The 26,873-nt window shown below is 43.9% G+C and overlaps 1 protein-coding gene across 1 annotated transcript in view; it reads left to right on the forward strand.

Annotated features, from left to right (window-relative positions):
- Positions 1–4,923: 4,923 nt before the first annotated feature.
- Positions 4,924–26,873, forward strand: part of STOX2 (storkhead box 2) — a 144,436-nt gene continuing 122,486 nt past the window's right edge. Inside the window, exon 1 of the mRNA XM_039550354.1 lies at positions 4,924–5,387. Coding sequence (XP_039406288.1) covers positions 5,001–5,387 — 387 coding nt within the window. The 5' untranslated portion in view covers positions 4,924–5,000. The remainder of the gene's footprint in view (positions 5,388–26,873) is intronic.

Below are 26,873 nucleotides of genomic sequence, written 5' to 3' on the forward strand. Positions count from 1 at the left end.
GGAGGTGATTTTCCTCCTAGTCAGTTGTAACTTCCCTAGTATGTGTAGGCTATTGTTAAGCAGACAACAGATAATAGTCTACCTACCAGCTCACCTATCCAAGCAGCACTCACCTAGCTGCAAAGGTTTAATACTGTTGCCAAAGGTTTTCCTGAAGAGGAAGATAGGCATGCCTGCCCATAACCTGGGCTCTCCTCTCCTCCCTTGGGTCGCATCCTGCCCCCAGGATCCTTCTTGATGCCAGCATGTCTGAGTCAGGTAAAAGCACAGAGCTTAAAAATGATAGAGTCAGCTGTTTCCTGCTCTGTTTATTAGTTGGGTGTTTAGTTTGGACCTAGCTCATCACTCTTCACGCAGGAAACTCCCATTGACTTCACTGGGAATACTGTCTGAGCAAGGATTTCTGAGCAGGGCTTCTTGCTGGAGGATGGCAGGACAGGACTGAGCACAGAAGTACTTGGCTCCTGCCAGAGCAGAGACAGTCAAACAGCCATTCCTGATTTTTAATAGCAGGCCTCAAGGGACTTCACAAATGTGAGAAGTATTATTATCCCTGTATTACAAAAACTGGTTACCAAAACATAAGGGTGAAGCTAAACAGGTAGTGTTTTAGGAATTCTTTGTGGCAAGTAAGTGTCATCATGTGATGTAAACTAGGTGAATGTAGAACTATATTTACCTACAAAGGGTCCACATTTTTGGGAAGAATTTAAGGAACAACTACTAGTATGCCCCTTCCACCATCTTGCTTTCCTTAGGTGCAAGTCCCCACCACTGTTCAGGATCTGTTGTTTTAGAGCATTCACTCTTCTAAAATTGCTCCTGGCTTTTCTCACAGTATGACAAGAAGAGCAGTGTCCAGCTTGTGTGTTACCAACATACCTGCTTCTGGCCCTTCTCCTGCACACCTGCAGCAGCAAAGCCAGACCCAGTTTACATTGATTCCATGTCCGGGAAAGTCTAGCCAGGCTCACGTAGGTCTTGAATGGAGCAGGAGGAGGGTGTAACAATTCTCAAAATTTGTTATTGCAGTCTGTAAGCTATGGTCTCATTAGATCTGCAGCCTGTGCCGTTTCTGATGACAGCAGTCGCACTCAGCTGTGCAACTCTGCACCACCAGTGTGAGTCTCAAGCTTCAGTCAGCCTTCCACATGGCAATATATGCAGGTATGTTCAAAAAAATGTCCTGCCAGGAATATCTTAAAAGACCATCCCGTAGCTGGCAGTTTTGTGCCAAACACACTTCAACTACCTGAAAACCCACATAATGATAAGAGCAGCTTCTTCCCAGGAGTGGGGCAACTGGGCTGGGAAGTATCCAGGACTGTCTGGACAGGTGGCAACACTGGATGGACAGTGGGAGGGAAGGTATAATTTCTTCTTGTATAAAATGACTAGAGAGATTTAAAAGTAATTTTCTGATAGGAAATAGTCTTTCAAAACCTTTCCTGGGAGGCACTTGCTGACTTACTGACTGAGTACCACATCTGAAGCAGATCACTTGCTGACATACTGCATAGGCTGTGAAATTGTGGAACTTGCCTTACTATGTACAAGCCAGGGATGCACAAACACTATATATTCCACCTCAGCCTTTCTTTTCCATTCTGTGGCCTTGGATGAATTCTGGAGGAGTACCCTTTTCCCAGAGAATTTTTCATGAGGCAATGTTTGCAGCAGACAGAGATGCTACCCCTGAGTTACGGGTCAGTACAGACAGCCAGAGAACAAAGCTTTGTCAGGTTTGTTTGGCTTTCTACTCCCACCCAGAATGAACACCATTTGCTGCAGACCTCCTGCACCACTGATGTATTTCAAAGAGACGTGTCCAAATCTTCAGGGGTTTCATCCTGCTAGCAACATAAATTTCTGTCTTTCCAAACATTTCAGAGGCACTTAGGAGTTCCACTTCACCCGCTTTCATAATTTGGCCGTAAGAAGATTGTGGGCTGTCTTCTGTCTTCTTGCTTATATTTCTACTGGGAAACACCGGATGGGCTTTAGTCTGGCTATAGATGTTGATTGTTCAGAAGAAGTCCCTTGAAGTGAGTGAATGAAAAGGAAAGAGATGCTACTCAACACCAAACCCACAAGCAACAAAGTGTAAATAAACAGAAATAAACCAAACACCCCAAATTCTGGGGATAAAAAATGTTTGACTCAATAAGGAGATGAGGAAATAAATGGAAGAAATGAATGATGAACAGTTTACTCAGTTACATATTTGTTGTTCACAGCCTATCCCCTGGCCCTTGAAACAAGGGGCGTTTCTTAACCAGGCCCTCAAGATCTTGCTTAGGCAATCCTGGCACTGGCTTCTGTGGGGACAGCACCTAACCCCTAGAACACAGCGTATTTTTGTTTGTGCCACAGCTTCATCTGACAAGGGTTGGACAAATCATTGCATGCCCTCTTTCATTGCCTTGTCATCACACTTGTATGTGACACTACTTATGTGCAAGCTGCAGAGAGGGGCAGCATGCTGAAAAGGAGAGGGAGGGAGGGACGAAGGGCCAGCCTGTGAGCACAGAGGCCTGAAGTGGCATGAGGGAAAAGGTGTTGAAAGCAGGGTGGGAGAGGATTAGCAGGTTGAGGACTAGCCTTTACAGGAGAGCGAGCCAGGGGTAGGGAAGAGGTTGACAGCCCACAAACGTTACTGCGAGGAGGAGGGAAATGACTGTGCGGCATGTTTCGCCACATCAGTTGCTTCAGAAATCAGTACTGAAGGGAAAAAGAGCTCAGCTAATGGAGAGAGCAACACTGATGCCATGACCAAAGGCTGACGGGCATGCCACACTTAACATGCCTTTGTGTCAGAGGCAGCAGGAGGATCACAGATTTGGCTGGCACTTGGGATGTGGGGGCTGTAGGCAAAGTGTGGGACTCCACATCTAAGCGTTCAGGATGTATCTGGCACAAAAGCCTAAAAACAGTTAAAGGGCTTCATTTGGCTCCTTTATTCTTGCAGGTAGGAATAAAAATGAAAACTCATCCAAGCCCTGAAGTTACCTGGCGACTCTGATCAGCAGTTGAGATGTCAATGTGATGTGCTCCACATAAAGGCAACACAAAGGTGAGCCCTGCCCAGAGAACTGAAATGCATGTATGATGGGCAAGATAAAATGCTGATATAATGCAGAGGAGGAAGGCACAAGGTAAGAATAACATGAACATGACAAGATCATGACAGTAGTTTCAACACACTAAGACTAGCTCTTTCAACAGATAACCAGTGGCTCAGTTGAACTTTGGGAAGCAGTTTGGAGGACAGTGAGGATGCCAGAGGGGTCCTCTTGCAAAGCTTAATAAACGAGCTCCTTTGAAATCCTGACAGCAGCAACATTATAACTATTCCTGGCTGTGGTGAGGGGCCTCTTGAGATCTTGCAGTGCTGGAGACCTGGGAAGGGATAGAAACTGAGTATTAATACTCTCTACTCCTGGCTCAAAATGACTGACAGTGTTTCTGGATAATTTATTTAACTTCGAATTTCCCCTTTGAAAAAGTGGGTTTTGTACAACTTGTTTCCTTGCAAAACTCCTTGGGATGCTGGTAAATTTGACCTTCCTCAATACTGTGACAGCACTGGGTGAGACCCAGAGAAGGAATTGGGTGAAACCAGCTGGAAAGTGACACAGGATTTGAATGAGATTAGAACAGAATGGGTGATAGTTTAGGGGACCACATATGGCAAGGGAGGTTGATGTAAGTGTACTCAGAAGCAACAGGTAAAACACTGTAATTTGTGCACAGCATGGAGTGTTGTGGCTGTAGCAGGTCTCATACTGCTGCCTGGCAGAGCAGCTGCTGCCTGCTCTCTCCTCTCACTCACCTCTCTTCTGCCTCAGCCCTTGCCCCTGCTTCTCTTCAGCAGTTTTCTTCTTTCTGTCATTTGCCTTTCTGGTGCATTCTCATGCTTCACTGCCCATGGCCCAAGTGCCAGCTCGCTGGGGCAAGATGAGGTTTGCTGCTGAGGCCACCCACAGTTCACACACCACCAAGGTGTCCAACAGCTACAGACCTTTCAGAAACTCAAGCCCTGTTTTCAGAATTGTGGCCCAGTTTTGCTGTGGGTTAGAGGGTTCCTATAGAAGACAAGAGAGAAGTTCCTAAATCTGCCTTCTCACAAGCATAACCAGCACGTTGCTGCCAGCACCTGCAGCTCAGCAGCCAGCTACCACCTTGATGCACAACACAGCTGTCAGCTTTGCACTGCCAGCAAGGACCCCTCCAGTTCTGCTTGCACCTTGCTCAGTTTTGCTGAGCTCTCCCTTGAGCCTCACGGGCAGCTGGTGATCCAGAACACAGAGGAGGCAAAATACTGAATTGCTGGGAAAAAGCTACAGAAGTTAGGAGTGAACCTTACCCTTGCTCCATCACCATCACGTTTCAGTACCACTAAGACACAAAGTGACACAGGATTACAGCGAGTGAAGAGAAAGGCGTTTGGACATGGCAGGGTCGATGCCACTCACTGGGTGTGTTACCTACAGATGTGTAGCCACTGGAGGAAACAAAACTATAAGGAATTGTAAGACTTGCTGGGATAATCTGGATGTGGCTGGGAATGCCCCTGTGCTTCACTCGTGGAAGGGAAGGGTGAGGGTCTCCCGAAGGTGGGGAGGGGGAATGGTGCCTGGAAGCCTAAACCACCGGCCGGGACAGTGTCTGGGCTCGTTTTCTTTCTGGGAATGGTGCTCCCGTGCCGGGACAGGGAAGCGTGAGGCGGGGAGAGGCGGGTTGCAGGGCGTGCGGACTTCCCGACCGGGAGACAGCGGCCGCCACCCGCTGTGGGACGGCAGCGGCGGGATCACGTCCCCGCCTCGCCCGCGGCACCGGACCGCGCCGGGGGTGTGCCGGGGCGGAGCGGGCCGGGCCGGGCCGGGCCGCGGTGGGGGCGGAGCGGCGCGGAGCGCGGACAGCGGCCGCGGGAGGCAGCGCGGCCGCGGGGAGGCATGTCCGTGCCCATGTCCGTGCCCGGCGGCGGGCGGTGAGCGGCCATGCCGCGCAGGGCGGAGAGGTGCCTGCAGATCGCCCCGCACTCCCTGGCCATCGTCCTGGACGCCGCGGCCGGGGGGCGGCCGGGGGGCGACGGTGCCGGCGGTGCCGGCGGTGCCGGGGCCGGTGCCGGGTGCCTGTGCGGGGCCGGCGGCGGAGCTGGGCCGCCACCGCATCGGCTACGAGATCTTCGCGGACTTCAAGCGGGGAGAACATGCAGCATTCTGGACCGGCGGGCCACGGCGGCGGTGCCGAGACCTTCTTCCTGGGCTGGATCGACGAGCAGGTGCTGCTGGTGCAGGGCAAGGAGGAAGCACCTGGAGGTGCTGCGGCAGGGCTGGGCGCGCCGCTCCTCAAGCCCCCCAGCGGCTTCCACATCAAGTGCCTGGGTAGGTGCCGCCGGGCCGGGGCCGGGCCCGCGGAGCTGCCCCGGGGCACTCGCCGCAGGTGCCCGGCGGGCTCAGGGAGCGGGGGCGGAAAGGGGGGCCCTCCTCGCCGCGGGGTTTTAGCTCCCAAAGTGGATGTGCGCGAAAGGGGCGAGCCGGGAAGGGAGCGGTGGCATTACAGGGATGCGGCTAAGTGGGGTTCTCCGGGAGAGCTGCCGGCCACGGCTGTTGGGTCGGTTGGAGAGGTGCGTCCCGCCGTTCCCTTCAGCGGGCGAGGGTGAAAACATAAACTGGAAGTATTGGAATATACTCCCTGGAGGATGAAATGCCCGCTGGCCTCCTACCGGCCGGCTCTGCCCGCAGCATGCTCCTGGGGCCGCTTGGCTCGGGAGTTAAAAGTTGGGTTTAGTATTTCCAGGTGTGCTAAAACAATATTTTATTTTATATTCGGCTCTACTTGCTAGATCAAACTTGTGTCAGTCACAGTGTTACTGTGAAGGTGTCTTCCACAGCGAGAAGTAGTAGGAGGAGATGAGTAACATACGGTTTTTAGTGGTGCAAGGCAGGTGACTTTTGGAGCTGTAAACGGCAAGTCTGTTATGCCGTGGTGGGCTGAAGGTTCAAGTTACAGTGTGATTCCCTGAGGGGAATCCCATCAGTGTGCACTGGCCTAGGACAAAGCACACCTCATCCTGAATTTTCTTTAGGAAATGAAAAAATCCTAGCATGGAGAGCACAAATGTTTCAGCACTTATTTTGACATGAAAAACACCAAACAAAGCCAAAAAAGCAACCTAACCCCTCCACCACCCCCAAACCCTAAGGTATAAAGCTGTGGCTATTTGGTGGGTATAGTGGCAAGTTGTGAAGAACAACAGAGCAGAAGTTTTTCTTAGGATTTAAGGCAAATCAACATTCATGACAGCTTGAAACATGCAGCTTCTCTTATAGAGAGAAGGAAAATTGTGAGGATTTGCTCTATTGCTGGCTTAATTACTTGCCGTGGCTGCTGCAGTGATGGTGTCTTTTCCTCATGTACACTTTGTATCATCTATGTCCTATGCAGCAGGCACCATGAACAGGTCACAAAGCTAGAGATGCTCTCCCTGTGCTGGGAGTTTCAGACCCTTAGAACAGGATGCTTTCATGCATTTCTTTTTTTAAAAAATTAGTTGAGTAAGGTTCCCGAAAAGAATGGAACATGAATATTCGAGGTTTCCCAGTGTCCTGTTTTTAATCTGGCTTTTGAATGTTTTTAGCTGCCTTTACCCTTTTGAACAAGCAATTCAGAGTCCTATAATTTCTAGTTATTAGCAGTCTTGTCTCTTGCAGAGTTGTCAGACACTTGTCTGTCACTCACTATTTCCCTATCAGACTTACTTGAATGTTACCATTTTTTTCTGTGCTGAGAGGGAGGGTCAAGACAAGTTGCCTTGTTAAAAATGAATGGATGGACCTTTTTTCCTCATAATAGCAAATTCTCCTCTGAACCTCAGATGACAAGACAGTATTGCAGAGCAGGTGTTTAATCCTATTCTGTGATAGAAAAGTTTTTTGTGGTCCACCACTATTTGGAGAAGGTAAGAAATCTCTTAGGCAGTGGTTAGTGCTAGCTGCTCAGCCTACCTCATCTGGGCTTTTTGGCTGCAGTTGGACGGAGGATGAAGAGCTTTTGAATTGGCCTTGTCACCTGACAGAGTGTCAGGGTCAGTGTTTGATTTTTGGGGTGTTCCTGGACCTTGCTTATTGGGTGACATTCCTCAGCCTGCTGCCCAGGAGGGCTGTGGAAAGGTGCATAGTGACCTTGACTTGACTAAAGCCACCCAAGGAATGTAAACAAGTCTTTGTGGCCTATCTTAAAATATGGAAACAAAACTTTTGCTAGAAGTTCACGTTAATAAGTAAGCTCACTGATGTGCAAATAATATGCATTCCTTTGGGGGGTTATCTTTGCTGCAAATTTACAAAAGACTGGAGCCAGTGTTTCATTTGACTTTAAAAATAGCAAATGCCTCTCAGCATTTGATTAAAGGCTATGACAGAAGAGCAGGGACCCGTTGGAGTCTTGCCTGTTGTGTAGCCTTAGCTGTGCTAAATATGATGGGAGGAACTGATTGATTTTTATTTTTTCCATTGTTTTTTTTTCCACTCCCAGACTGATAATTCAGGTCTTGTATCTAAGTAGAGTCAACTTGCACTTACTGTAAAGTTAGGTAGCTAAAGAATTGTCAAAATAATGGCCTTGGCCTGTAGGCGTGAGCATCTGCTTAAATGCATGTAATTGTATTTTCAACATAACTAGGTACCTAATGTGAAAATGGCTGTGACTTACTGAGGAACTCTCTCACACTTTATTATCTACTTTGTTTCATTACGGCAGTGAACAACATACAGACAAAAAGCAAAAGCCCCAATGCTTTTCAGCTTTAAAAAAAAAGGTGGTTGGTATCTTAGGCTGATAGGAAAACCTGCCTGCTGGGAGTTGCAGAATAGTAATATTTTACTCCTGTTAATAAATAACTGGTGGGGTCAAGGGGAAAAAGTGGCACAGTGTTTTTGATGAAGGTGACGCTGCTATTTTCTCTTGCTCTGGCCAATCTGGTAATCCCCATACTGTGGTGGTAATAGGGGTTGCCATGGCTGGGCAATGGGGGAGGGGGTGCATGGGGGACTGACCCAGGGGTTCTTTCTGTGCACCCCAGGGCTGTTGGAATATCTGGACACTGCTGTGATAGGTTGTTGAGTTGGTTCTTGTCTCATTTCTTGGCTGGCTGTCTCTTTGCAGAAAGGTGGGGGCAGATTTCTGCCTCACCTGCGCCTGGAGTCCAGCTGGGATGACCAGCTGCCTGCCCCAAGGTGGTGTGGGGGGAGCATGCCAACCTCCTGCTGCTGTCTAGCATGGGACAAGGGACAGAAAGGTCTCCTCAGCTGCACAACCTCCATGCACAGGTAGCTGAGAGCCTTGGACAACACTTCCCTTCCCCTATATTGTTAAGTATTAACATGACCCAGAAATCACAACTGCAGCCTGACTTTCAAACCTCTGCTGATGTTGCTGGTATTTCTCGTTCATTGTGGTCCAGAGCCTTGGCTCTGATGGGTTGTGATGGCTGTGGAGATAATAACTGGAGGAAAAAGTAGCTGGTGAGGAGGAGGAAATACTAAACCTCTGGTGTGCATAGCATGTTTTCTGCTGCTGGAATTGTAAAATGTAAACCAGGAGAGACTCATTGCTGGATAGTCTTTCCACATTTAAGTTACCCTGGCTTGATAATGAAAAGTTCATGAAAGTATAATCTGTAGTTAACAGGGACTGGACAGTCCTATGGTGCTCAGTGCAGGTGTACCTGAGCCACAAAGTGAATGGATTAAAATTCACATGAGATTCCAGTGTCTGAAGATCTGAATTATAAAATTAGACCTTACAATTTAATACAGCAGGAATATGAAGCACATGAGAAATTTGCTTATAGCACTGACATCTTAGGGCTGGAGGGTACGGGGGATGAAGTGATTCATGTGTGACTTTTAAACTTACTCCTCTGGCAGTTTTCTTAAGCTAAATGGTTACGCCATAAAAGCTTGCTCAGTGACCAGTTTTGCAGTGATCAAAGTTATTTGGATATTAGGAAATTAGGGTGTATCGAGGTTTTTAAGTTGGCTGAAGGAGAAATTTTGGGAAACATAAGCAGTCTTTGAATAAACAAAATCCCCGAACCAGCACTTGCTTAATATGTTGATTTAGGGGGTCAAGGAAGCCTCATGCAAATCTATAGGTCCAGTGATGAAATTAATTGTCTTCGGAAGCTCTCTTGTAACTTTGTAAGGCTTTTGCAACTTAAGTCTTTAATGAGCGTTAGTATTTTAATAAGGTTTCTTTTTTTGACACACCTTCCACTTGCACTCACTAGTATTTGTCATCCTGGAAGCTGATTTCTTTTTTCCCTTTCTGTGCAAGCTCTTCTGTGCAAGGTGCTGTCAGCGCAGGAGGATGTTCCACCTCATTTTCATGTCTTCATCGCCTCTTGTGTTCCCAGATGAGACTTCCTTCTGTATCTCTTGCACTTGATTTCTGTGTCACGGACAATGGGCATCTTTGAGAGGTTTTCATACGCTTCGCAGAAGGGCCATGCCCTTTTGTAGAGATTGCTTGAAAAGAAGTGACCAAACTTTATAATAACCCTTTGGCCATGCCCAGAGCAATTTCTCCAATTAGAAGCTGATGTTCAGATGGAGTTTTTAAGAAATGTATGTGCAATAATTAAACTAACTAGCAGGAGTTATAATTCAGCAAAGTCGGCAGGTCTGGGCTGTTGTGCATTGTTCCTGCTTGGCCAGGCGTAGGGGGGAAACTTTTTTTGCTGCGCTGGGAGTTGGAGCTAAGTGCTCCCTTTCTTTTCTCTCCCTTCCATATCCTCTCATGCCACCAAAAAATTAAATTAACACCCCACCAGTTTAGGTTTGGTAATTTTCACAGTAAATTTTTCAGTCATTAGTGGATGATTATGGTGTAGACTGTTGGACATTAAATGTTATTCATCTATAGACATTTATAAAACATAAGTTCCTTTTTTTCCTCCCAATTATCTCCTCTGTATAATGAAAATTTCTTTTCAGTGAGGGAGCATGAGGTTTCATAGTAATAAAACCTCCGATGACTTTACCACACACTCAACTACACCTTTTGTATGCCTTGTGGTATTACCATGGGAACTTAAGTGGATTTAAATGACAATATTTTTCTTCTCCTTCTCTACCACTCCAACCTAGAGCCAGTTATAGATTCACTAAGCACTTTTTATATCTGTGAGGTGGTTATTGCAGCCTGAAAAAAAAAAGGGTAAAATTAAGCTTATGGCTAGGCTGAAGTGCTTATGAATTTACTCCCAACTCTGAGTAAAGAACTTCACTGCTCACAAGTGTTGGGTTGGGCCTTAAATGTAATTTGTAAAAGCAGCTTTCAGAGGCTGGGGAGAGAGAGACAAGAGCTAAATGAGTATGGACTGCATATAAAGTGCCTGATTTCTCAGTATGTGGTTTGTGCTTGTGTTGTGGGAATGAAGTCTTAGAGTCAGAATTGCTTTCTGCTCTTTAAAGAAAATTGTGGATGGCCTGCAAGGCTAGTGCTAGTCATCAAAAACATATTGTGAAAGTAAAAAAACACAAAGGAAGGAAAGATATGGCCTATTGAATTTCATTTTTTCACTCAAAGCAACTTCTCTTGAACAAGCAAAGTCAAATACACAGATCTGTGGTATTCATTGTGCAGCTCAAGGGAAGGATTTATAAGGTTAATAGCCAGCTAGTACTGTCTCCCCACCTCCTTCCTCCCCACAAAGAGCACCATTGTATAGGAAAGCATCTTTTCCGGTGGCAAATAAGTCATCCAGCCTTGCAAGTTAAGTGTATGCTCTGTGTGAAAAGCAATGCTGTAAGGGAACCGTGGTGGCCGAGAGCAGCCCTTGGCCATGGTGCTTTGACAAAGCAAGAGCTCTCTCACTCTCTCCAACTCTTTCTTTGTGCATGAGGGTCTGGTCTTTAATTAAATGCTCCTTGTTCCCTTCCTCAAAAGGGCCCTTGTCTTTGCCAGGGAGCAGCACGGTGGGTGTGCACTGCATGAAGCCCTTGTCAGGTGTTATTCCCAGCTCTTAAATGGGCTGCTGGGCTGCCAGCATCATGTGCCACTAGGCCAGTCACTAAATCACCTTTCTGTCTGTCCCACTCTCTTTTTTTACTTAGTCATTTTTGGATTTAAGGAGACTGAGGTGAATGAGGTGTCCAGGGGCCATGCAATGGATAACCTCCATCCTGCCTGCTCATTTTTACCATTTTGTGGCATGCAAACTTGGTTGTGTTTCCCCTTTTGTCCTGTCTTTGTGATTTGCCAGTAAGAGGCATGTTGTTAAATATTTTACTTATCAAGCTGTAATGATTTTAGTTGACTAAGTGCAGATCCTCTGCGTGTGTTGCCACAGTTTAAAATTCTGCTTTATATGAGTTTTGACTCACAGAATCAAAACTTGGCTTGGGTTGGAAGGGACCTTATCAATAATCTCGTTCCAACCCCTGTGCCATGGGCAGGGAACCTTCCACTAGACCAGGTTGCTCAGAGCTCCATCCAACCTGGCTTTAAGTGCTTCCAGGGATGGGGCACCCACAGCTTCTTTTGAGAGCCTGACCCAGCACCTCACTACCCTCACAGTAAAGAATTTTGTCCTGGTATCTACTCTAAACCTACTGTCTTTCAGTTTAAGGCCATTTCCCTTTTCCTATCACTACATGCGCTTGTGAAGTCTGTTTCTCAGCTCTCTTGCGTGCCTCCTTTAGGTACTGAAAAGTACTAGAAGGCCTCCCAGAGTCTTCTCATTCTGTCTCCAAAAGAGAGGTGTTCCAGACCCCAAGCCTGGAGAAATGTGTGCAGAGAAAGGCTCTAGGAAGGTCAGCTGTATCTGAAAACACTTCTGTCCCTGGGCTTGACTGGCAGGTTTTTGTTTCAGCTCTTTTGTAAAGGGAATGATAACAAAGTTGGCGCACTCTCCCAGCAATTCTGGTGCTGTTTCCTCGGGCCATGATTTTGGATGGTAAACCTGTCCTCCTTTCTGCAGGCCAGGAGAATCACAGCTTGTCCCCCAACAGGATGTGCCAAAGCATTACCATGTTCTTGTCTGCATTTTAGACATCTTTTTGGAGAGTGTAGCAGAAAAGGTGCAACCCAGACGGACTGGGTGTCCTCCAAAACTCCTGGCATCAAATGCTGCCTCCTAAACAACGTCACTCCGTCCCTTGGCTACAGCAAACATGATAGGCAGGCTTCTCTTTTCTTTTAGTAGTCAAGGAAAACCTGAAGTGTTCAAAGAAAATAAAAACTGCAACCAGATGGTGGTTTCCCCTGCAGAAGCTGTGGCTGTGAAATGTGAGGATGGAAGGAACTTCTTAATAGTTTTCTGCAATAACAGAATTTTAACAGGGTTCTGAAAATTCAAGCTGTCTCCAAACTTTTTTCTTTGTTTTAAATACAAAAGCATAAATGTTTTTATTATTTTCTAATGATGTTGACTGCTGGGAATGTTATTGCAGTCTCTGGTTTCCGATATTGAAACTGCTCCCTGGGTGGGCCAAATCTGGAAAGATTTTTAAGGATATTACATTCTTGGAATAAAATCCCTTCACCTAATATGTAAACATGCTTTCTTCTGTCTGCTGTACTTGATCCCTCTATTTATGACCTGGGACTTCACCTGAGAACCGCGATGAGCGGTATCTGAATGTAAAGAATGTACAAACACATATATTTTGATGAAACAAAGCATTTTCATGTTGATATTTGAGCAGATCTTCATGCCTCCTTTTTTAATTGGGCTCCTGTTCTGAGCCACAATAGCAATTGAGCCCACGTTCAAAGGTCAATAACTACCCAGGGAATCTGAATAGTTGCATTTTTTTTCTGTAGCAGAAAAGCAGTAGTGTAACATTACCATCAGCACTTATTAAGCTCTTTAAGGTTTTCTTATGAAAGCAAGTTACTATTCTGTGCACTAAATTAATGCACGGAGTAATGGCTTCTGTAGCGTATTTTCTGGAGCTGGATATACTTCTAATCCATCTAACATGAGACTTTGTTGTTGTTCTTCCACATGAGGACAGGATGGGATACCAAAACAGCAGAAGTTGGAGTAAAACTTTTATCTTAACCTTGAATTCCACTATCAGATAATTAATAAAGAGACATGCAGGTGTATCAAAGATTGCTCTTTTAGAAGTGCAAACCAATTCACTTAAACTCTGGGAAACAACTCCAAATTTGGTTCTTTACAAAATCTATATGCTGTGACTGTGGAAAATGCTTCTACCCGAAGAGCTTGGTTTGGGTATATTCCAGAAGCTTTAGTTTTAAAGCAATTTTTGCTAACTGTTAGTGCTTCAGAGGGGACATGTGCTGGCTCATGCATGTCTTCAGAGGAGGACGAGAATGCTGAAGGACCCACGGCTGGCCCCAGTATGGGGAATCCCACTGAGACAGCACAATGGGCTCTTGGATGGTGACCCAATGGCTTTCACAATAACATGGCCTAAAACACAGTGGCCTGCAGGACTGGGCTGGCCATGTGGCAAGCTGATTCCTCCTTCTGGTGTCAGCAGAAGGGGAATAAAGGTATGTGCTGGGGCTGGTCTGTGGCTGAGCAAGTGTCTCCGTTCCTGCACTGGGAGCAGGGCAGTTGCATTTCCATGTCCATTGTCATCAGTGACTGCAGCTCCAGTAACTCCTGCTTACTGCTGCCTTGCAGTTGCATGTTTGCATGTGCTGCAACGTCTTCTCTCACTGGGTGTACAGAGGCTCCTAGGAAGGAGCAGAACTGCAAGGACCGTGTTTTCACTGGAGCTGTAAAACTTGCAATGTATTATTAGCATTAGAACAAGCTGGGTGCTGTGTATTTGAGATTTGGCAGCAGAGTCTTAGATATTATTGAGGGCTATAAAATGAGTATTTCTTTTTTTAAAATGGAAACTTTTTTTGTTCCTTAAAAAAGCCCTATTGCGAATCTAGCAAAACTTTTAGCTAAAGAAGAAAAATTAATGTTAACTTTTTCAGATTATAGTTGTATTTTCCACTTTCATGATAATATCCGTGGATATCTTTCTATATGCAAAGAATGTGGAAGAAATAGATTTCTGGATGCAGCAGCCTTTCTCCAGGTCATTGGGAGAAAGACTTAATGGCCTAATAAATATATCATGTCTATTTACCTTGTGTTAACAGTATCCTTGGGTGCATGAGGTTACAGAGTCCTGCTTCTGTGCCAATTGCAAAACAGTTTATTATTTATGTCCCTTTACAAAGAGATCAACTTGATATAAATAGGGTTTATCATTGCCTGTTAATTTATTGTGTTTGAATTCTAATGAAGTAACTGAAGTCCTGTAAGCTCCATGTGATGCTGCAGTGAACTTCTGTATGTTTGGTGGGGCTTTTTTGTAGTTTTGGGAGTGGGGTTTCGGTTTTTTGAGGGGGATGGTTTTTTGTTTCTGTTTTTTTAATTGCTTTTCTTTTAGGGGAGGTGTTTTACTCAAAGTATTAATGATGCGGTTTTTGGGTATTAGTAGTCCTCAGCCTGCCCTTGAGTCTTCCAGCCACTCTTCAGCATGTGTGGAACTGGACCATGCCCTTGACTCCCACTCCAGCAGACCATCATTAAATGTTTGCTCTCCTGCTTGTGCATACTGCAGGGCTACTGCCCAGACATGTTCTCTTTTCACTGACAGATGAAATAACCTGGCATTAAGAGAAAGCTGAGTATTTTCTTTGGGTTTCCCTGAAGGGCCTCTATTGTCTCCACCATTTCCACTCAGGGAAACCTGTACATATTGCTAAATCTGAGGCTGCTGTTGAGATGCTCTGGCTTGAGAAGTCAGGAGTAGGTCAGCACCCATGTGAAGATTTCCATCCAGTTGGTGTGCCAGCTGCTCCTGGCAAGGCTTTGCAAGTAGCCCTGTCCAGGGGGGTGGTCTAGGCTGATGTGGGCAATCTTGAGCAGAGGGTGAAACATCCACAGCACTGGGAAGGAGAGTAGAGGAAGGAGGTCCTGGTGGACTGCCCCTTACTCAGTGTTTATATGGCTCAAAGGAGGAGAAAATTATGGACAGCTGGATGAACCTGAACAGATGTTTACAAGTGCCTGATATCACCTGAGTGGCCCTGGTCCTGTTGTGGGAAGTCAGCAACTCACATGGGCTAATAGGGATGTCTTAGTTAGTCACATGTTTACAAGGTGGTTTAACCAGCTGAAAACCAGGATTTTAAGGTCTATTTTAAAGCAAATACAGTATCTCACATTGTAGACATTGTTAGCAGAAGGGGTTATTAAAAGTAACTAAAAGGGAGAAGGAATTTTCTCACTTTCTTTGTTTCTCAAAGAAATGTTGTGTGCTTAAGCATTCCCTGCTGGAAGTTTAGGGCAATTTTCAGCTGGAATTGCTTCATATAGACATATGTATGAGAGTGTATATAGTGTTTTAAGTGCTGTATGAACAGAGGTTTTCCATTACTTTGAGTGGTCTTGATTCAACAATGTACAGATACCCACATGTGCTTTTACGTTAAGTCTAGTGGGAGGACTCACATTTTTGAATATAGGCATGTCATATATTCTTGTATTTGCCTGGCTGTTTTTAAGAGATTTGCATGGGGAATCTCTTCCTGGTTAATTGCAGAGTGGGTCATCTGTGTCTAAACCAGGGGTCCTTTGAGAGTTAAGCTTGGGAATCCAAGATTAGTATTCTTTTCATTTTTATTTTGGTGTGTACAGTACGCTGAGAAATAAATAGCAGAAGACCTCACCCAACTTTTGTAGGTGCCGTCAGGAAAAGTATGAAGAGGAAGTATTAATTAATACTTTGTCAATAGAGATAAAGTCATGAAAAGTAGGCAACCTGACCTACAATCATTCTGATTTCTTTCCTTGGATAGGAATTAGTGGCTATCATCTTGTCATTTTTTATTTATGGCTAAATAAAGGCTTGTAGCCCTTAGTTTATAGATTTCTTACTAATTTGTAGCCCTTAGTTTATAGATTTCTTACTAATTCAGGTTCTTTGGTTTTGTTTCCAAGGTATTTTTTTTTATTGTTAATTTGTCTTTGCAAGAGGTGTACATATAGAGCTCCTCAGTGAAGCTGATGCCAAATAGCTGTTGGAAGGTCTGTAGGGACTTGCTTCTCGGCTGCCTTTCAAGTGTGGTATGGCTGTAAAATGTTTTCATGTCAGAATCATGACATCTATCATTGTTCTGCTTTTCTCTGTCAATAACTAGTCTCATTCAGTGACATATTTGTTTTTAAAGGGGGAAAACAGATTTATCTGTGTGCCAGCACATGAGTCTTTTCAATTTTTCTGCTCAGATAATCACTGGACTTCAGGTTTCAGTGGTTACTTAAATTAATCCCAGTGCTGTGTTCCCAGTCTCTTCAGTGTTTGCGTTGAGAAAAAGGCCAAAACATATCCTGTCTATTGGGAACCACTAGAAACCAATCATCTGGTGAGATGGAAGAAAAGCGAGCTACAGTCTTCAGTGCTGATTTTTGTGATGAGTGACTGGGGTAAAAAGGAACAGAACATTTGACAGAACATTTCCCACTAGTTAGAACAATATTTAACAACTGGGATATGCTATTTCAATTTTTCCTTTCTTTTTATGCTGGGAACACTTTTGCTTGTTGGCTTGCACACCCATTTCCAGTTCCTGAGGACTTGGGTGATTTATGCTGCCTCCTGTCCCTGTGAGTAACAATCCACTAGTGTGATGATCCTTACCTTTCTTTAGTTTGCAGATTGCTGAGTTTCCAGTGAAAATAAAGCAAATGTAAGTGGTGCTTTTTGCTTTTATCTTTTTATGGACCATTTGGAAAAGGGTTGACAGATCACTTGGGGACCTGCAAACCCCAAGTTGAAAACCCCTGACCTCGCCAACCCCAGCATTTTACACCTGAATGTGCAGGTACCTACACAGCTGAAGCCTGTGCTCCCCTACCAGTATGCTGCGGACTTACCAAACTTTCCCTTGAAATAATTCACAATTTATTATTTATGACAGCTACCCTGAGCCTCAGCGTTTGCTCTGCAACTTTTCCTCTTCTCCTCTTTTCTTCAAGGACACCTGTGGTGGTAACTTTTGATGGTTGGCACTTTGATGGCTGCAGGCTGGAAAGCTTGTTCCAAACATTGTTCCTTGCCTTGTGTTTGAGAGCACAAGTGTTTTGGAGCCGAGAACTTGGTGGCTTTGTCACACTGATGTGCTGGGCACTGCAGTGCTGAGCTGGGGCTGAAGTCCTTAGGTGCTCTGACAGTGCTAAACCTTATATAATAATACACACATATGAGGTTACTTGTGAACGAGAGGTAATCTGTAAATAGGCAGACAGGCAAAGAATTCTTGCTCAAAACGTGCCGGGATCTGCTTTACCTGTTTTCTAACCACTTGGGCAATAGTAATTAATTTTTGTGGCAGTCCTCAGCCTGCTTCATGAATGAGTTGAGTGCATAAATTTTTTGAAGGTTTTAGTAGAGCTGTTGTGAGTTTGCAATCACAGATACTTAGATATGTGTTTGGCTTGAATCTGGAGCCATAAATGCATAATAGCTCATAAATGGCTATCCTTACTTTATTTGCTCTGGTTGTTAACTAAGAAAATGAGAGCAGGGCCCAATGGGTCAATAGGTGTAGACGAGACATGTCCTACTGTCCCAGTCTGTGGTCTTGCACTCTTGGTATATGACATGTAAACACTACCTGTGATTGCACAGAAGGGAAGTGGAGCCTCTCATGGTTTATATAGTGTTTCTTTCAATCGACTGCAAAATAGTGATTCTTGTGTGACAGTACCTGTATCTTTTAGAAATGTATATGGCTTCTCACAGGCTTGTTCTTTCCTAATTGTGGTAAGAAAAGATGAAATTTGCCCCTGAAGGCAACTCTGCATCTTCTACTGAAGCATGTTTGTCAGTACAGTCCTTTTCAAGTTTGTCAGTAGGTTCTTTTCTCTGTGGCAACGCCCAGAAGTACATCTGTGGAAGTGACCTACTCTTGTCCTGGAAAAGCAGAGGTGGAGAGGAAAGTGGTATGTGGTGGGGTATCTTTCTTTTCCCTTCCTGAAACCACAGGTCTCAGTGCTTCTGCAAGATGACTAAGCTTTCTTTCAGCCTTGGGCTCCTTGATTTTTCCTGCATGTGTTTTAGCTGAACATAAATGTATTTGAGCTAGTTTTGAAGTAGCCAGCTCAGGTATGGTTTGCATTCTTCAACTCCAGCAATAATTGTGGTTTTCAGCAGTGTCTAACTCCCCTTGCCACTCAGGGAGCCTGTGATGAGCTGCTGCAGTAAGAGACTTGAGTTCCTAGATTAAAGGCAGCTCGGGCTTATCCAGACCGCAGCACTGGGATACTGTAACTCTCCTTTACAAACTGAGCTATTGCAGTGAATTCCTCAGGGCTTTTTGCTTCCTGCCTTTTGAATTTCTTTTTCTGTGAACTTAGCAAGTGTGGCTTTTACCTTTATCCATGACTGACCTTTTCTTAATGCTATCTCGCTGCTTAAAAGCTCATGCCAGCATGTAAGCTCTTGTCATTTTCTCCAGCAATGGCTTTGTGCCAGGATTACACCAGTCTGGTAAAGAGCCCCTAACAGTCTGTCCCATCTCAGCTTACCTACCTCACTGCTTACAGCATCATCGTTCTTCTGTTGGCTCTGCTCTACCTCCTTCTACAAAATCTGCCTTCTTCGAAGATATCTTGTCTCTCCTGATGGCTTCAGAAATTTCACTGGCTGAATTTGGTGCTAGCTGGGGCTGAGCCTTCAAAAGCTGGCTCTTGGAATGGATATGGTGATACTATGCTTTGAAGTCAGACCACATGTTTTGTAAAGGGCATGTTTTTGATCCTTAAAACCATGATATGGTTAAGGCAAGGCGAGATGCTGAACAGTGTGGGAAAAATGGGGTTGAGAAGCTGACTGCTGGGAAGTACTAGGATAGATATGGGAAGTGCTTAAGTCGATCTGTGCCAGTGCTGTCCCTAACTGGCCTTTTTCTTTCTGTTTACACTTCATTGAGGAAGGCACAGGTCCATTTTCAGATGTTTGACTGCAGAACTATAGTCCCTCCTTATACTTAGCAGGAACTGAACTTCCTTCTGTATCTGTACTGCCACAGTGATTTGAGCTGGTGTGGGTCCTCACCAAGGAGGTCACACAGCCTTTGCTTTGACACAGGAGCCCACAATGAGCCATCACAAAGGCAAAAACCTAACCTGGAGTAAGGAGAGAGGAAAAGAGAGTTCAGGATAAATTACTGTGGAGCTGCTGCCTTATCTTCTCTGCATTATAGTCTTCAAACAAATATGTGTGGGATCATAAGGTAATTTTTGTAGGAAGATACTCCATGTGTCTCTTGTCTGACCTCCTGATTACAGCCGTGACATTGGGTAAGTTGTTCCCATCATCTAACCTCTAATGCCCTGTTGAAGACAGCAGCAGCTAACAGCAGCTCTGGTGGATCTTGTGGATGATTTCCCAAATTCCCGCATGTTTTGCTGTGGACAGGTCCTTTTGGAACTTTGGCTCCTGCCTAACAGGTTCCCCTGGTCTTTCTGCCTCCAGTTGCTCTGTGTAATGGGGGACCCAGGAGCACCCAGTGCCGTCTGGCTGTCTCTTCCACCCACGCTGTTTGGACACCAGCTTTCTTGAGGCAAATGGGATACCTTTTTGAATGCACAGCTCTGAACAAAATTAGGCAGCTGTTGTCTTTAGTTGAAATGTGTTTGTTTAAAAAAAAAAAAGTGCAACTCCTTCCCCAGCTTGCCTCAGATATATTTCTGTGTTTTGACAGATCCTTAAGGTGATTGACAGAGCTATAGTTGCCAGCAGCTTTTTATAGGAGCTTTTCTTACCATGCTTGTCTTGAGAAAGATTTTTTTTTTTTGGAACCACTTAATCCGTGGTTTAAACTTTTTTTCAAAGTCCCAGCAATGGCTGCTTTAGGTAATCTTGAAAGATCTTTTGAAATGTCTGGTAAGCCTGCCCTTTCTTTAATTTTAAATGCTGAGAAGTTAAGTTGTAATGACTTGGTGACTGGAAGTTATGGAAAACAAATCAACCAAGTGCTTTTTCTTCCTCTCATAACCTAATTTTCCCACTTCTTTTGTGACTTTTCTGTTTGCAGTTGATCTGCTCCTTGCGCAACCACAGTCTTTTTACTCAGCTCATTAAATCATGTTTTTTATCTGAGTTTAGACTGTCAAACCACTCTTAGACACTGTTTCCTTATCTCCTTACTTTATTCTTACCTGAACTGTGTCAGAAAGCACTTAATGGAGGCTGCAGGCCTTGAAGTTGGTCTCAGAATAGAGTGGAGGAGGAGACATTGACCATTCATGCTTTTTTTTCAGTGTTTCTGCAGTTTGACAGATACCCTTTGGGCTATGAAAATGTGTCATTCATTGACTCACAGAGAACTCATTGTCTGAATAAACGACTTATTAAAAAAAAAAAAAGAAAAATACCCTAGATATATATTTTTGCATAGTAATGTAAGTAAACCCACAGAAAATATACAAGGTTTGTGAGCATTTTGGCCCATCTGCTACAATTTCTAATACAACAGATCCATTAACCTGCTTCTGGTGAGACTGGCTGTGTTCAGTGTGCCTGGTCAGCAGATCTGGGCATCTGCACCACAGCAGATCTGCAAAGGGACTTGCTAAAGGAAGAAGCAAAGCAGATGGATGACCCTTGTGCTTTTAGAAGCTGTTATTTAAACCCTGTTGGGTTACTGAAAGGGGCAGGCTTGGTAACTATAGACCTTCCCATCCCGTCTTACATTTAAGATCCAACTTTTATTTCCATCAGTGGGAATTTCCCAGTGACAGTAGGAGTTAGGTGGTACTTCTAGTGAAATGAGAAATAGAAATGCCTCAAACTAAGAGGAACACAGGAGAAAAAGGATGTATGAAATGTAGACTTTGCATTTTATCTGATTCTTTAATACCCATTTCCTCACTTTTTACCCGATATGGTTTGCTGTTGAATTATTAACCGATCATCCTCTAAGGGTCGAGCCAGGAAATACTTTCTTGGTCCTCAGAAAGGGAGTGCTCTTTCAGAAACAATTTACAGCTTTCAGCACGGTTGAGAAGGTAACATGAATGATGACAGTTTGGTAAAACTATTCTGCAATTGCTGGAGCTAAACTCACCCTGGACTCAGTAAAGAGGGGAGGTCCCACTTCTTACACTTATTCCAGGGTAACTATGAAGGCTACTGCTAAAGTTGAATATTCATGTTAGTTGGTAGCAGAAGTAAATATCCTGCTATTTTTCTATTGTCTTTTGCACAAACTGTAGCTTTTTTTGTGGTTCTCTAAGTGGCTGTTTTTAGTGAATTGTAGAAGGGATGATGGAATAAAATCAAGCAATTCTCTGCTCATGTGTCCTAGTCACTCTGTTTTACACTTAAACAATTGAAAAGTTTATATGTGTAAGCAAAGTTTGCTGCCAACTGAGCAGGATTATAAACCTTTTCTGATGGTGTAATTCATACAAAATATGCTGCCCAAAGCATCTCTAGAAGTTGATATAGTGGCATTTGCAAGCCCAGGCAAATATATACAAGATTTTCTATATTTCTAAATGTAGAATCCAGAGCTGCCTGTCTGGCTAATACATGGGTAAGGGCATGCCTGACTTTATAATATAGGAGTCTGTGTTTTGGCTTTATTAGATGGCACTTTTTTTTTTTTCTTTCTGACTAGCCAGCAGTGTCTGGGCAAGCTATCTCACACTGTTAGCTCCTGACTTCTTGACAGTAAAAGCATCATTCTGTTTCTTCAGAAATTTGCAAAATTTATTGCTGTGCATTGTAATCAAGGAGGAGAAAATATAGATGTTACGTTAAAAGGATTATTGTTGATGCAGTTTGTATTTCCTTCTTTCAGTCCACTTGCCACTCATTTAAATAACTTCCTTCCCCATGCCATGTTTGTTGGATGTCGGGGTGTCTGTTACTGTTTGTGGTGGTGACCTGGACATCCACACTCCTGGCACTCATGACTAGGAGTTCATGCTGATGACTTGACAATGCAGAGAATGCAGATGCACAACACACACAATTATAATGTCTTTTTTTGCTTTTAAGAACACGTTTCTTAGGTATATTTAAAGACAAGGGTGTGAATCACTTTCATAACTACAGTTGGCTTCATTTTTTTCTTTGAAGGTCACAGCTTTTCCGCTGGAGGACTTCTTGCATATGTATTCTGGCTGACCAGACAACTGGACCAAAGGTTTTTGCTCAACCTTCTTTAGGCAGCAAAGTACTTGGACATTTTCTGTCTAAAGACAGAAACAGAGAACATATTCAAGTTGATAACAAAAAGATAAATAGAATAGAAATAAATAGAACAAAGGCAGGAACTTAAGCTTCCTCTTTGGCTTTTTGAAACGTACAGTGTTTTGCCAGTTTGGTTTGAACTTAATATATGCTTGCGTGTTTTTTTCCAATGAACTGATGGTTTAATAAATAGGAAATAAAATGGAAGGTGGTAGAATACCAATTTAAAAAAGCCAGAGAACTAGGAAAAATGCAAGGACAGGTATTCTTGGTTTAGAGAATTATTTTTGCATGTAGCAGCTATATTGTGGAAGCTGATTGAATTGAGTCCTGGGAGAAAATGAGTGGAGCAATTATGTTTTTCTGTTTGTTTTTTTTTTTTTTTCTGATGTAAGGATTTGGGAGCATCAAATTAAATTGTTAGGAGGTAAGTCTGAAACAAACAAAAGAGATTATTTTCAGAAAACATAATAAAACAATGGATAAGTAATGTTTTAGACTTTTCGTATCCTCCAGATCTTACATGAAAGATTTCTCATAAAAAATCCCAAACAACAGAACAGTCTTTCCCTCCCAAACCTGAAAGTTTTTCTCTTCAAAAGTAAATAGATACATTCACAGAAGAAAAATTTGGCATACACAAGAACTTCTTTGTGTGCTGCCAGACCATTCCTGGCTCCCCCTGTGACTAATTTGGAGCTGGCTTTTGTAGCCACAGGTGGCTCCCAGCAGAGCTCATGGGAGGTGTGTGTGAAGATGCTCCTTTTTCTGCTCTGTGTTGTGCCAGTGGCCACCAAGTCTCAAGGGCAAGGGTAAGCACCTGGCCTGCGGTCTCAGAGCCATGAGATTTTGACTTGGCTGAGAGGCGGGCAGTAGGCACTGGAGACAGGGGCCCCTCCTCGATGAAAACCAAAGCATAGGCGCATTGGGCAGAAGATCCCAGCCTGGAAAAGCTGGTTTGAATTCCCATCGTGGGTTGAAGGGGGTCAGTGCACTGGTATGCTGCCTATTATAAAATCTTCCTTCTACTTTTACAGACGCATCATTTTCTTCATCTGATAATTTGCTTCAAGGACCAGAAAAGTGAGTCTAAGGAATTTGCCCCCATTGCTGAAAGAAAAAAAAAAGAAAGAAAAACCTGGGGACCTCCCAGGAGCTCATTATAGAGTTGTAAGGACCTACATGAAGCCAGGGGTTCTTGGTGTCAGGGGCTCCTTACAAAAGGAGATATTTGTTACAGTATTGATTTCAAAATGGGCTGTTTTATTTAAAAATGCTGAGCCTGGAACAAACTGAGTGCAGCACATTAGTGGTTTTTGGGTCCTGATCTCTGCAAATGCCAGAAGAGGAGATGAAATGTCTCTTCGTAGGGGTACTTATAATGACTGTCGTGTTTACTCATGTGAATATCTTTCATAGCGTGACCATGAAGTCCAAATATGTGGAATAACATGCAAATCTAGGGAAGTGTAGAGAATTCTTTTGTTGAATAGCATGAGCAAGACAAGGATAACAGTTCATTAACACTTCCAATAAAAGAAAAAATACTTTATTGTTACCTGTGTGATGTGAAACTATTTGGCAATTAAAAATATACTTGCTGAACTTCTGTGGAATATAGGATCTCACACAGGGTCTCATTTAGGATTTTTGCTCATTTCTGATTGTTGCTTAGGAATTTTTTGGTTTTTGGTTTTTTTTATTTTTCCTACTGGAACAATTCAGCATGGCAAATGACATAGCATGAAACAGTCATAGTGCTCTTTTTCCTATTGGTGTCACTCCTTATGGTTGGGTCAGCCAGTAAGAATGACTTCCTAGTTTTGGCTTGTTGTATAGGGCTATATGCAACAGGTAGTAGGAAGGACAGAAGTAGCTGGGCTCTCTATAAGTAATGTATTTCCACACAGCAAGATGCTCACTTGAGAGAGGCCTTTCTTACACCATCTCATGTGATGGCTTGAGAAGCAGTTACTTGGAAATCTTCCTCTGCCCAAATCTGCTAAAGGACGGGTTGAACGGGATGCAATGAGCTGAAGCAAGAGCTTGTCAGTGGGCTCCTGGGACTTACCTAGAGTAGACACAACCTATAATGGTGTGTCTCCAAAAATTGTTTTGCTTTGCCAGGCCTAGAGAAAAACAGCTGAGCCATGCATATCCAAAATGGCTAGGTATGGTGGAGGCAGAGGAAGGGCGCGCTTCCACAGGTTGGGGAGCAAGGTTCAGCCCATGTCAGGTGTTGGCAATTTGTTGGGGTAGTGAGAGGGGAAGCTGAGCATGGGACTGAACTCTTAGTCGCTGTGCTTGTGTGCAAGCCAGGCTGATGACACCTTTAGGAACAAAGCTTGCAGATATTAGTGTGGCAGACCGAGGAGAAAGAAGAAATTTTGGAATGTTTAATCCTTTGCAGTAGTTTTTCCTTGCTGTGGTGGCTTCAGCATTATTGAATATTATTCTAAAAATCTTTACTTGTATCTGCTAGTGTGGCTCAGCCAGGCCAAGTCCTACAGCAGCAAGGCACCTTGTGAAATGCTAGATCCTGGGAGAAATCTTTAAATGCCATGGGTGCTTTGGAATAACCACTCCCTTATGCTTCAATCCGCTGAGCAGTGCATCAAACAGATTTTTGACAGAACATTTATTGCACTGATACCTGCAAACACGAAGTAAGATTGTGTATTAAGGAGGATTTAAGCTGCAGCTGCATGCAAGGGAATCTGGTCTTCAAGCTTTAGAAAACGAAAACTTTCAGAAGCAAATCCTAATACCAGAGCTTAGTCACTTGCATGATCTGGCTGGCCCAGCCAACCAGATTGGTGGCAGAGAGACATCATCACTGTATGGGTTATGTCTGGTGTTAGTGTTATGGAGAACAGAGGGAAGAAAAAGTGGAAAGAAAGAAATTGGGCAGAAATAGTCAAAGTGAAGAGAACAGCTGGGTTATACATTCATTTAGAGAGGAAATCCAATGTAAGTCATCCTGTGGGTCTTATATGTGTATGTGTGTACATTGTGCTCTGGTGGTGGCAGTGTGTCCTGATTGTGGCTGGGGTTTCAGGGCCTTGGCCTTTGTGTAAGCAGGATGTCAAAAAGATTCTCTATCTAGAAGATTTAGAAGTCATTTGTAAGCATAATGTGATATTGAATGTAGAGCATTTATTGATCAAATATGAACAGAATAGGCAAGGAGTGGCTTCTTGAGGAGCTGGATTTTATTGCTGCATTTTGGATTCCCATTCTTCTCTTCTTCCAAACTTTTCTTCCCCATTAAAAAGGCCAGATGAGGTAAGACCTATTAGTGTGGAATCCAGTGGCTTTCCTTGCCATTGTGTAAGGTTGCTTTGCTGCGTATTTTGGAGGATTTATCTCTGTGGTGTTCTGTTGGCATTATGGTACTCGCTCTCCGCTCCTAAAAGAGTGGCAGAATGTTGTAAAATCAGGCCTTTATCTTTGCATTGGGTAAACTTTATTACAGAGCAGCAGTCCAGCAGCCTGCATCTTCACTTGCATTGAACTACATGAATGTGCTGGTTTCAGCCTGTCTCTTGCTTCTCTCGTAGGTTGGACTTGATCTTGCAGGTCTTTTCCAACCTGATTGATTCTGTAATGGCTTTGTCCAGCTTATTAGTTGCTTTGTGGAAGTGAAGGTATGTGTGTCTTGCTGGATGACTAGTAAAGCCTAACTCATTTTGCTCTGAGCCATTCCTGGGGTTTATGTTACAAAAGGTAAACCCCTTTGACGCAGTGCAGAACAGAGGGGTCAGCTATTAGGGGTGTAATTATCTCGGTGAAGAATGCAGGGTGGTTAAGTGCTGCTGTCAAGCTGGGCTGTGCTTTAGACCTATTTGACAGGTAAAGAAGGCTAAGAAATAGCTGTATTTTTATCCCATGACCTTGTTTAAAGGTGATACAGGACTTTACTCCTCCTGCTTTTTCTCTCCTGCAAAATACACATACTTTGTTTAAGTGCTGAACCTACAGTCCTGTGAGCAGTTTCACCTTGACAAGGAATGCTTGATGTAATCTTCTGAAATTAGGCACGTAGGTGTGTTGTGCTTGTTAGCCTGCTAGTGGCCGTTTAGCTATTTTATCTCAGTTATAATTAAAAGAGTGTTACCAGGAAAGGAGGAAGAGGAGGTTCCTGAAGCTGAAGCCAGATCCAAGGTGGGATGTGTTTGGGCCTGTAGATGGGAAGTGTCTGACAAAAATGTGCCTGTAAGTGTCTTCTACCTATCAGACTACTTTATACTGAAAAAAAAAAGGTTTTTGGTTCCAAAACATTCAATTTACACTGTTATTTGAAGAGGTTTCTTGCCCCTTGGTGCAAACTTCTGAATAACTCTCCGCAAGTCACCCCCATCAATGCACGGGGTGTTTCGGTCAAAATGAGATCAAGCATTTTCCTTCTATAAAATTATTTATTTTCCCATACAGAGAAGTGACAAGGTGCATGGAATTTAAATGTGACCTGTGAAGCATATCTACTTGAAGTATTTCGTTTTAGGATCTCACACAGATTATATTATTCGTTGTGAGTTGTGACTGACTCTTCAGGCCTCAGGGAAACAAGCTGTGTTTTTGTTTCAATCTTCTTCATCTACAAAACGAAAATAAAGT

The sequence above is a fragment of the Corvus cornix genome, chromosome 4 (genome assembly GCF_000738735.6).
Source record: "Corvus cornix cornix isolate S_Up_H32 chromosome 4, ASM73873v5, whole genome shotgun sequence".
Taxonomy (NCBI): Eukaryota; Metazoa; Chordata; class Aves; order Passeriformes; family Corvidae; genus Corvus; species Corvus cornix.